Source organism: Haematobia irritans, chromosome 4 (assembly GCF_050003625.1).
Source record: "Haematobia irritans isolate KBUSLIRL chromosome 4, ASM5000362v1, whole genome shotgun sequence".
In the NCBI taxonomy this organism is placed as follows: domain Eukaryota; kingdom Metazoa; phylum Arthropoda; class Insecta; order Diptera; family Muscidae; genus Haematobia; species Haematobia irritans.
Window position 1 is genome coordinate 129086824 of NC_134400.1, and position 12631 is coordinate 129099454.

Here is a 12631-nt window from a genome sequence, read left to right on the forward strand (position 1 = left end):
GTTTTAAATTTTTTGATCCTCTCAGAGTAGCCAATTTCATCCGATGAAGTAAACCGATTTACTTCTTTTTCAGTATAAATCACAGTGCAACTGTTCAACCACAATCTCTTTAGACTTACCTTCGATTAATTAAATAAACGATTCCTTCATAAAAAGCTCATGTTAATTAAATTGTAAATAATTTAATTAAGGCATTCGTCGTCCCACACAAAAATAAAATCCCCAGTTGGAGCATTTAAAAACTATTTGCCAACGATTATTATGATAGTTGGAGCAAATTGGCGGTACAACCAGCTGCTTAACTATTTCGTCAACAAAATAATTGAAAGCAATTACTGGCCACAAAGGAATACCATTTTTAAAGAATTGGATAAAAAGAAGAAAATAAATTTTATTTATTCGTTACTCTAACATGGCATACATTTTGGCTGGTCTCTTTAAAATGGAGAAATTATCAAACATCTGGACAAGGGTCATTATCTGCTTGCTCATCTTCTTCTTGCTTTGGAAATTGTGTAACTTATTGTTTGTTCTAACTCTCATTATCATTTTGAGGTTTCCGGTATCATTGCCTTTGCTTCCCTGAGATGCAAATTAACACTAATAACACCACAGACGTTAGGACCAACATCGATGATGGTTGTCTGCTTAACGCTGGCGAAGATGATGGGACGCATACTTGTCGTATGGATTCAGTGTAAAGGCCGCGTCTTGATAGTAGATTGCGTATACTGCGAATGACCTGCAATGAGACAAAATAAACGCAGATGTGAAAAGCAAATCGAATAGATGAGCAGCTACTATTGAAGTAATTAAAAACCACTTTGGTATGGAGAAGGTTAGATTTAATTAAATTATTTGTCATTTTACACTCAATGTGATGCGAAGAAAAATTAAAGTTTTTATAAATATTATTTAATGAATGATATATTCAACTAAGAAAAGTTCTTGTTTGTATAGTAAACACAACATAAAGGTCAGTTCACATGGAATTATCTAATAACAAGTAAGGAAAGTCTAAAGTCGGGCGGGGCCGACTATATTATACCCTGCACCACTTTGTAGATCTAAATTTTCGATACCATATCACATCCGTCAAATATGTTGGGGGCTGTATATATAGGTTTGTCCCAAATACATACATTTAAATATCATTCGATCTGGACAGAATTTGATAGACTTCTACAAACTCTGTAGACTCAAAATTTAAGTCGGCTAATGCACTAGGGTGGAACACAATGTTAGTAAAAAACAAGTAAGGAAAGTCTAAAGTCGGGCGGAGCCGACTATATTATACCCTGCACCACTTTGTAGATCTAAATTTTCGATACCATATCACATCCGTCAAATGTGTTGGGGGCTATATATAAAGGTTTGTCCCAAATACATACATTTAAATACCACTCGATGTGGAAGAATTTGATAGACTTCTACAAAATCTATAGACTCAAAATTTAAGTCGGCTAATGCACTAGGGTGGAACACAATGTTAGTAAAAAAAAAATATGGGAAACGTTTAAATCTGAAGCAATTTTAAGGAAACTTCGAAAAAGTTTATTTATGATTTATTGCTCGATATACATGTATTAGAAGTTTAGAAAAATTAGAGTCATTTTTACAACTTTTCGACTAAGCAGTGGCGATTTTACAAGGAAAATGTTGGTATTTTGACCATTTTTGTCGAAATCAGAAAAACATATATATGGGAGATATATCTAAATCTGAACTGATTTCAACCAAATTTGGCACGCATAGCAACAATGCTTATTCTACTCCCTGTACAAAATTTCAACTAAATCGGAGTTAAAAATTGGCCTCTGTGGTCATATGAGTGTAAATCGGGCGAAAGATATCTATGGGAGCTATATCTAAATATGAACCGATTTCAACCAACTTTAACACGCATAGCAATAATGCTAATTCCACTCCCTGTGCAAAATTTCAACTAAATCGGAGTTAAAAATTGGCCTCTGTGGTCATATGAGTGTAAATCGGGCGAAAGCTATATATGGGAGATATATCTAAATCTGAACCGATGTCAACCAAATTTGGCACGCATAGTTACAATGCTAATTCTACTCCATATGCAAAATTTCAACTAAATCGGAGCAAAAAATTGGCTTCTGTGGGCAAATGAGTGTAAATCGGGCGAAAGCTATATATGGGAGCTATATCTAAATCTGAACCGATTTAGCTGATATTTTGCAAGTTTTTCGAGACTCATAAAATATTCGAATGTACGGAATTTGAGGAAGATCGTTTGATATACACGCCAATTATGACCAGATCGGTGAAAAATATATATGGCAGCTATATCTAAATCTGAACCGATTTTTTCCAAAATCAATAGGGATCGTCTTTGAGCCGAAACAGGACCCTATACTAAATTTTAGGAAAATCGGACTAAAACTGCGAGCTGTACTTTGCACGCAAAAATACATCGACAGACAGACAGACAGACGGACATCGCTAAATCGACTCAGAATTTAATTCTAAGCCGATCCGTATACTAAAAGGTTGGTCTATGATTACTCCGTCTTGGCGTTACATACAAATGCACAAACTTACCACAGTAGTGGTGAAGGGTATAAATATGGGAAACGTTTAAATCTGAATCAATTTTAAGGAAACTTCGAAAAAGTTTATTTATGATTTATCGCTCGATATATATGTATTAGAAGTTTAGGAAAATTATAGTCATTAGTCATAGGCACGCATAGCACCAATACTAATTCTACTCCCTGTGCAAAATTTCTACTAAATCGGAGTTAAAAATTGGCCTCTGTGGACATATGAGTGTAAATCGGGCGAAAGCTATATATGGGAGATATATCTAAATCTGAACCGATTTCAACCAAATGTGGCACGCATAGCTATAATGGTAATTCTACTCCCTGTGCAAAATTTCAACTAAATCGGACCAAAAAATTGGCCTCTGTGGTCATATGAGTGTAAATCGGCCGAAAGCTATATATTGGAGCTATATCTAAATCTAAACCGATTTCAACGAAATTTTGCACGCATAGCTACAATGCTAATTCTACTCCCTGTGCAAAATTTCAACCAAATCGGAGAAAAAAATTAGCCTCTGTGGTCATATGAGTGTAAATCGGGCAAAGGCTATATATTGGAGCTATATCTAAATCTGAACCGATTTCAACCAAATTTCGCACGCATAGCTACATTGCTCATTCTACTCCCTGTGCAAAATTTCAACCAAATCGGAGAAAAAAATTAGCCTCTGTGGTCATATGAGTGTAAATCGGGCAAAAGCTATATATTGGAGCTATATCCAAATCTGAACCGATTTCAACCAAATTTGGCACGCATAGCTACAATGCTCATTCTACTCCCTGTGCAAAATTTCAACCAAATTGGGGTAAAACTCTGGCTTCTGAAACCGTGTTAGTCCATATCGGGTGACAGATATATATGGGAGCTATATCTAAATCTGAACCGATTTCAATAAAATTTGGCACACTTGACTATAGTACTAATTGTTCTTCTTGTGCAAAATTTAAAGTAAATTAGGGTAAAACTCTGGCTTCTGGGGCCATATAAGTCCATATCGGGCGAAATATATATGGGAGCTATATCTAAATCTGAACCGATTTGTTCCAAAATCAATAGGGATCTATTCTGTGCCAAATTTGTGCCAAATTTGAAGTCGATTGGACTAAAACTGCGACCTAGACTTTGATTACAAAAATGTGTTCACGGACAGACGGACAGACGGACATGGCTATATCGACTCAGGAGCCCACCCTGAGCATTTTTGCCAAAGACACCATGTGTCTATCTCATCTCCTTCTGTGTGTTGCAAACATATGCACCTGCTCCACACTGTTCCACAGTATAAAAATAATATGCATTTAATACTAGCGACGCCATCTATGTGTCAAACCGGGAACTTATCAGCCAACCTGTTATGTAAAACGGTGAATTTTAAGTGTGGTTTGTCAAGGAAAGGTATCTTTCTCCTCAACATATCTGAAAATTAAGCACTATATTATAATAAAATACAAAGAGTTACTGTTTCCCATCCAATAAATCGGAAAAAGCAAAAGTAGTAAAAAATTTTACCACATTAAAATTTGCTAAAATGTTGGAAAATGATGCATCCTTTACGTTGACTGCCAATTTCATGTAAATTGGCAGCCTGTGCACAAATCATAAAATTATGTACCGAGTTCCCATTTACGGACAACCCTCTACTTTCAATTTAAGAAAAAAACGGGCAAAAGGGAACCCTTTCCCCATCTTCGCTCCACTCCGACCTAATATCGGACTATCACGTACCCTATATTAATTTCACAACTACTCAATGGTCCCTATAAATTCTATCGAAGTAAATCGAAAATTGCGCCACACTGTGGAACAGGGTACTATAAGTTAGTGCATATGTTTGCAACACCCAGAAGGAGACGAGATAGACACATGGTGTCTTTGGCAAAAATGCTCAGGGTGGGCTCCTGAGTCGATATAGCCATGTCCGTCTGTCCGTGAACACATTTTTGTAATCAAAGTCTAGGTCGCAGTTTTAGTCCAATCGACTTCAAATTTGGCACAAGTATGTGTTTTGGCTCAGAATAGATCCCAATTGATTTTGGAAGAAATCGGTTCAGATTTAGATATAGCTCCCATATTTATGTATTTCGCCCGATATGGACTTATATGGCCCCAGAAGCCAAAGTTTTACCCTAATTTGCTTAAAATTTTGCACAAGAAGAACAATTAGTACTATAGTCAAGTGTGCCAAATTTTATTGAAATCGGTTCAGATTTAGATATAGCTCCCATATATATCTTTCGCCCGATATGGACTAATACGGTCCCAGAAGTTAGAGTTTTACCCCAATTTGGTTGAAATTTTGCACTAGGAGTACAATTAGTAGTGTAGTCAAGTATGCCAAATTTTATTGAAATCGGTTCAGATTTAGATATAGCTCCAATATATATCGTTCGCCCGATTTACACTCATATGACCACAGTCGCCAATCTTTTACTCCGATTTAATTGAAATTTTGCACAGGGAGTAGAATTAGCATTGTAGCTATGCGTGCCAAACTTGGTTGAAATCGGTTCAGATTTAGATATAGCTCTCATACATAGCTTTCGGCCGATTTACACTCATATGACCACAGAGGCCAATTTTTTGCTCCGATTTAGTTGAAATTTTGCACAGGGAGTAGAATTAGCATTGTAGCTATGCGTGCCAAATTTGGTTGAAATCGGTTCAGATTTAGATATAGCTCCCATATATAGCTTTCGCCCGATTTACACTCATACGACCACAGAGGCCAATTTTTTGCTCCGATTTAGTTGAAATTTTGCACAGGGAGTAGAATTAGCATTGTAGCTAATACATATATATTGAGCGATAAATCATAAATAAACTTTTGCAAAGTTACCTTAAAATTGCTTCAGATTTAAATGTTTCCCATATTTTTTTACTATTATTGTGTTCCACCCTAGTGCATTAGCCGACTTAAATTTTGAGTCTATAGATTTTGTAGAAGTCTATCAAATTCTGTCCAGATCGAGTTATATGTAAGTGTATGTATTTGGAACAACCTTTAGGTCTACAAAGTGGTGCAGGGTATAATATAGTCGGCCCCGCCCGACTTTAGACTTTCCTTACTTGTTTTTACTAACATTGTGTTCCACCCTAGTGTAATAGCCGACTTAAATTTTGAGTCTATAGATTTTGTAGAAGTCTATCAAATTCTGTACAGATCGAGTGATATTTAAATATATGTATTTGGGTCAAACCTTTATATATAGCCCCCAACACATTTGACGGATGTGATATGGTATCGAAAATTTAGTTCTACAAAGTGGTGCAGGGTATAATATAGTCGGCACCGCCCGACTTTAGACTTTCCTTACTTGTTTTTTAATATTATTGTGTTCCACCCTAGTGCATTAGCCGACTTAAATTTTGAGTCTATAGATTTTGTAGAAGTCTATCAAATTCTGTCCAGATCGAGTTATATGTAAGTGTATGTATTTGGAACAACCTTTAGGTCTACAAAGTGGTGCAGGGTATAATATAGTCGGCCCCACCCGACTTTAGACTTTCCTTACTTGTTTTTACTAACATTGTGTTCCACCCTAGTGTAATAGCCGACTTAAATTTTGAGTCTATAGATTTTGTAGAAGTCTATCAAATTCTGTCCAGATCGAGATGTTTGGGACAAACCTTTATATAGCCCCCAACACATATGACGGATGTGATATGGTATCGAACATTTAGATCTACAAAGTGGGGCAGGGTATAATATAGTCGGCCCTGCCCGACTTTAGACTTTCCTTACTTGTTTTTTGTTTTGTTTTGTATATGCAAGTTTTTTTGCTAGGAGGTTATTAAAACTCTAATATAGAAACTTGCAGAAACTGTCAGTAAAATTATTCCACATATCAATCCAATTTAGGTAATTGTTTGTATTCTGTACTAAAATCCCATCTTTCAAACAAGCAAAAACATCTTTGGCGTAATAAATTTATTCAAAATTTTTTTCATTTCAACACTGAAAAAACAGTGAACCCACCAGGAAGAAAAATTTCGGTTAATTTTAGAAAATTTTTAATATTTTTAGAAAATTTTAACTAAACAGTAGAACAAACGCTGGCATCACGCCGATGTCATAAAAATAAGTAAATATTTTTCGACAAATTCAAGAAAATTTATTAGACATAATTAATTTTTTTCACTTGTTAAAGAAAATTTTGTAGTATGAAGGAAAAAATTGGAGTTCAAAATTGCAAGAATGTCTTTAGTGACATACGAAGTTCATGATGAACGCATTTGTAGTAAAATTTACAAATTTAAAGAAATATTGAACTATTTTTTGGAAGACACGAATTTAGTTAATCTTTATCCTTCATTTGTGTATATTTTTTCCACGGTCTTAGTTAATTTAACCACCGTACACAAAAAATTATTAGAGAAAAGGAAACTTTCTCCAAACATAATAATTCCATGAACTAAACGAAAGTTAAATTGGCTTTAGTGAAATAGAGAGTTCACTTTTTTTTTGAGTGAACTTAGAGAACGGGACACTAATCTAAATATCTCATGCATATAAATGAAGTTAGCTATTCCACACTCATACTTACATTTTGACCCAATCCTTGGGGTTCCCGACTTAATACCACCGTGTATATACTATGGTGTATATCACTGGAGCAAAATGTCAACACCAAATGATCACCGACCGCTTTGACCACTTGGACAGAACCCGAAAATTGATTGTATTTATTGCGAGCCACCAAAGATCCTCTTTGTTCACCCAAATTTGTCCAATAGCCTGGATGATTCATGGTATAGTTGAAATTGTATTCGATATTATCATCATTTTCACTCCATATTAAACGCAAATATCTTGTATTTGTATGACGATAACCCACTCCAGCATCATGATGACCCTCCGATGAGGAGGAAACCGATGCTGTGCGAATTCCATCAACTCTTCTATGTGTGGGCTGGTAATAGTCTCGCATCTGTTAAGAAATGAAAATGAAAGGAAAAAAACATGAAAAGCAATATGACAAGTGTTGTGATTGAAATTCCATTAGGAAATACGCTGGTGTTGATAACTGCATAGCAACTGACTACACCACATCCTTAATTTAATATCGTTATTCATCACCAATGCCAGTTAACACAGCATAAGATAGAATGATGCATAATGCATGGGAATATGAATGTAAGTGTGTGTGTGTGTGAGAGTTTTTAATATCCCGTAGATACTTACTTGATCTGTAACGTCGTTCAAGTAGAAGGTGATACAGCTATTATAACGATATACTCCGGGTATATCTTGGGTATGCATGATGATTTCATTGCCATGCCAAACACCAGTTATCTGTAAAATCATACAACAACAACAACAAAATAGGTTAAAATGATATCTTCCTTTAAATGGATTGTTGCTTTAAATCAAAAAAAAAATGTCCTTGTATTTCAAGGATACTCTGTATATGGGCCAGACCAGGAGAAGTGTGGCATAGTGTCACTTATATTGGCCTTTCGTCGATATATCGAAAGGTTTTAACCCATATACAACATTTGTGCCAAGAATGAATGAAAAACTACAAAATGTATTTTGATTTTTCAACAACAAAATGGAGAAAAAATTAAAATATGGCCTTCATTAAGAAAATATTTCGAAACTATACTTCGAATAAGACATGTGAAAGTGAATTGTAGCACCAGCAAAATAAATAACACTAGTTTACCAAATAATTTTTTTCTCATGTACATTAGATGAGATGTGACTTTTCTGCTGAATTCGAAAACATTTTTTTTTTTATTTTTTAATGGAACAGTTTTTGAGATATCCCGTTATTATTAGTTTTTCGCTCCTTTTTCACTAAACAAATTATATCTCGAGTTAGAAATGTATTGAAACAATTTTATTAGACATAAATACATTTTTTTTCACTTGTTAAAGAAAATTTTGTAGTTTGAAGGAAAATTTACAAATTTAAAGAAATAATGAACTATTGTATGAGAAATACGAATTTAGTGAATCTTTATGCTTATTTTGTGTATAATTTTTTCTAGTGTTTTTAGTTCATTTAACTAACGTATGCAAAAAACAAGTAAGTAAAGTCTAAAGTCGGGCGGGGCCGACAATATTATAACCTTCACCATTATGTAGACCAAATTTGTTGGGAGTTATTATCAAGGTTTATACTCCCATATACAAATATTTATATCTGAAACGATTTGGAGACAATTTTTTGTACTTCTACAAAATCGCTAGAATTAAAAATTAAATCGGCTAACACCCTGGGTTGAAACACAATGTTAGTGAAAAACAAGTAAGGAAAGTCTAAAGTCGGGCGGGGCCGACTATATTATACCCTGTACCACTTTGTAGATCTAAATTTTCGATACCATATCACATCCGTCAAATAAGTTGGGGGCTATAAATAAAGGTTTGTCCGAAATACATACATTTAAATATCAATCGATCTGGACAGAATTTGATAGACTTCTACGAAATCTATAGACTCAAAATTTAAGTCGGTTAATGCACTAGGGTGGAACAAAATGTTGGTAAAAAAATATGGGAAACATTTAAATCTGAAGCAATTATAAGGAAACTTCACAAAAGTTTATTTATGATGTATCGCTCGATATATATGTATTAGAAGTTTAGGAAAATTAGAGTCATTTTTACAACTTTTCGACTACGTAGTGGCGATTTTACAAGGAAAATGTTGGTATTTTGACAATTTTTGTTGAAATCAGAAAAACATATATATGGGAGCTATATCTAAATCTGAACCGATTTCAACCAAATTTGGCACGCATAGCTACAATGCTAATTCTACTCCCTGTGCAAAATTTCAACTAAATCGGAGTTAAAAATTGGCCTCTGTGATCATATTAGTGTACATCGGGCGAAAGCTATATATGAGAGATATATCTAAATCTGAACCGATTTCAACCAAATTTGGCACGCATAGCTACAATGCTAATTCTACAACCTGTGCAAAATTTCAACTAAATCGGAGCAAAAAATTGGCCTCTGTGGTCATGTGAGTGTAAATCGGGCGAAAGCTATATATGGGAGCTATATCTAAATCTGAACCGATTGCAACCAAATTTGGCACGCATACCTAGAATGCCAATTCAATTCCCTGTGCAAAATTTCAATTAAATCGGAGTAAAAGATTGGCCACTGTGGTCATATGAGTGTAAATCGGGCGAACGATATATATGGGAGCTATATCTAAATCTGAGCCGATGTCAATAAAATTTGGCACACTAGACTATAGTACTAATTGTACTCCTAGTGCAAAATTTCAACCAAATTGGGGTAAAACTCTGGCTTCTGGGACCGTATTAGTCCATATCGGGCGAAAGATATATATGGGAGCTATATCTAAATCTGAACCGATTTCTTCCAAAATCAATAGGGATCTATTCTGAGCCAAAATACATACTTGTGCCAAATTTGAGGTCGATTGCACTAAAACCGCGACCTAGACTTTAATTACAAAAATGTGTTGTGGACAGACGGAAATGTGTTGTGGACAGACGGAGAGACGGACATGGCTATATCGACTCAGGAGCCCACCCTGAACATTTTTGCCAAAGACACCAAGTGTCTATTTCGTCTCCTTCTGGGTGTTGCAAACATATGCACTAACTTATAATACCCTGTTCTACAGTGTGGCGCATGGTATAAATATGGGGAATATAAAGCTAGAGCAATTTTGATGCAATTGTACAAAATAGCATTTATGATTTATCGGGCGATACATATGTATTCGAGATATAGGACAATTTGAGTAATTTTTGCTACTCAGCAGTGGCGATTTTACAAGGATATTGGTTAAATCTCCCATTGAAAATAGGTCTAAAATATGAAACATTCTACCATATTTCCCCTACTCTGGCGTATATATATGGGAGCTATATCTAAATATGAACCGATTTTGACCAAATTTGACATGCATAGTTATAACAAGTAAGGAAAGTCTAAAGTCGGGCGGGGCCGACTATATTATACCCTGCACCACTTTGTAGATCTACATTTTCGATACCATATCACATCTGTCAAATGTGTTGGGTGCTACACGGATGAAAAAGACTGTTTTTCATATGTTTGGCTATAAACATTATATGTTTGGAACACAAATTTTTAAACACAATATTTTTGAGTGCAAGCATATAATGTTCATAAACTAGCATAACATGTTTGGGACATATATGTTAATATGTTAGAACATATTATGTTTGGGACATAAAATGTTTGTAAATATAATATGCTTGGATGCAAACATATATTAATTTAGAAATAGCCTATAAACATATATGTGTTTAGTAGCTTGGAGCGCTATTTAACAGGGAGCGATATTGAATTAAGTTGGTGGTTGTTGCTTGTTATTACAAAATTAACATTTTATTTTTCCTTGGGCAATTGATCAGCTACTTCTTTGATCCTTACAAACTGTGTGGTCCGCTGTTCGAATCCCCGTCCGGCAAAAGGTAAAATTAAAATAAAAAAAATTGAATAATTTCTTCTACAATGTTTGTATTACAGAAAAAGGTGCTAAGAACTAAAAAATCTCGTGGAAGTGAGAAAGATGTGGGGGAATATACAATTGGGCAGAAACAAAATTTTGAGCATTCAGGTCGAAAACCTATGTTGTTAGCACCTATATTACCTGTTTATTTTCATAATTCATTATGATTGTAAATATATAAATAAATAAATAAAATGTTGAGCACAATATTGTTTGGGAGAATTTTTTTTAAGCATATAATATTTTTGGGTGCAAAATGCTTCCAAACATATTATATGTTCACATAATAACATATTGTTTTTTGGAAGACGACATTATTGAATTTGGATGCAAAAATACAAAATGTTTGGAACTTAGACTACCCAAACATATATTGTTTAGACCAATATGCTTTCAAACATATTATATATTGGAAGAGATCAAACATATAAATGTTTGGGCAATACCCAAAAATATATATGCTTGAAGCAAAATATGTTTGGGAGTATATGTTACAGAAGCGATTTTTTGTGAGCGTGTATATATAAAGGTTTGTCCCAAATACATACATTTAAATATCACTCGATCTGGAAGAATTTGATAGACTTCTACAAAATCTATAGACTCAAAATTTAAGTCGGCTAATGCACTAGGGTGGAACACAATGTTAGTAAAAAAATATGGGAAACGTTTAAATCTGAAGCAATTTTAAAGAAACTTCGAAAAAGTTTATTTATTATTTATCGCTCGATATATATGTATTAGAAGTTTAGGAAAATTAGAGTCATTTTTACAACTTTTTGACTAAGCAGTGGCGATTTTACAAGAAAAATGTTGGTATTTTGACCATTTTTGTCGAAATCAGAAAAACATATATGGGAGCTATATCTAAATCTGAACCGATTTCAACCAAATTTGGCACGCATAGCAACAATGCTAATTCTACTCCCTGTGCAAAATTTCAACTAAATCGGAGTTAAAAATTGGCATCTGTGGTCATATGAGTGTAAATCGGGCGAAAGCTATATATGGGAGATATATCTAAATGTGAACCGATTTCAACCAAATTTAGCACGCATAGCTACAATGCTAATTCTGCTCCCTGTGCAAAATTTGAACTAAATCGGAGCAAAAAATTAGCCTCTGTGGTCATATGAGTGTAAATCGGGCGAAAGCTATATATGGGAGATATATCTAAATCTGAACCGATTTCAACCAAATTTGGCACGCATAGCAACAATGCTAATTCTACTCCCTGTGCAAAATTTCAACCAAATTGGGGTAAAACTCTGGCTTCTGGGACCGTATTAGTCCATATCGGGCGAAATATATATATGTGAGCTATATCTAAATCTGAACCGATTTCAATAAAACTTGGCACACTTGACTATAGTCCTAATTGTTCTTCTTGTGCAAAATTGTAAGTAAATTAGGTTAAAACTCTGGCTTCTGGGGCCATATAAGTCCATATCGGGCGAAATATATGGGAGCTATATCTAAATCTGAACCGATTTCTTCCAAAATCAATAGAGATCTATTCTGAGCCAAAACACATATTTGTGCCAAATTTGAAGTGGATTGGACTAAAACTGCGACCTAGACTTTGA

The 12631-nt window shown here is 34.5% G+C and overlaps 1 protein-coding gene across 2 annotated transcripts in view; it reads right to left on the bottom strand.

Annotated features, from left to right (window-relative positions):
- Nucleotides 1–366: 366 nt before the first annotated feature.
- The window catches only part of LOC142235026 (uncharacterized), a 40687-nt gene continuing 28422 nt past the window's right edge, over nt 367–12631 (bottom strand). For both annotated transcript variants that reach the window (XM_075306245.1, XM_075306246.1), the window contains exons 2-4: nt 7757–7867; nt 7119–7502; nt 367–742 (exon numbers count right to left, since the gene is read on the bottom strand). In XM_075306245.1, coding sequence (XP_075162360.1) covers nt 566–742; nt 7119–7502; nt 7757–7867 — 672 coding nt within the window. In that variant the 3' untranslated portion in view covers nt 367–565. The remainder of the gene's footprint in view (nt 743–7118; nt 7503–7756; nt 7868–12631) is intronic.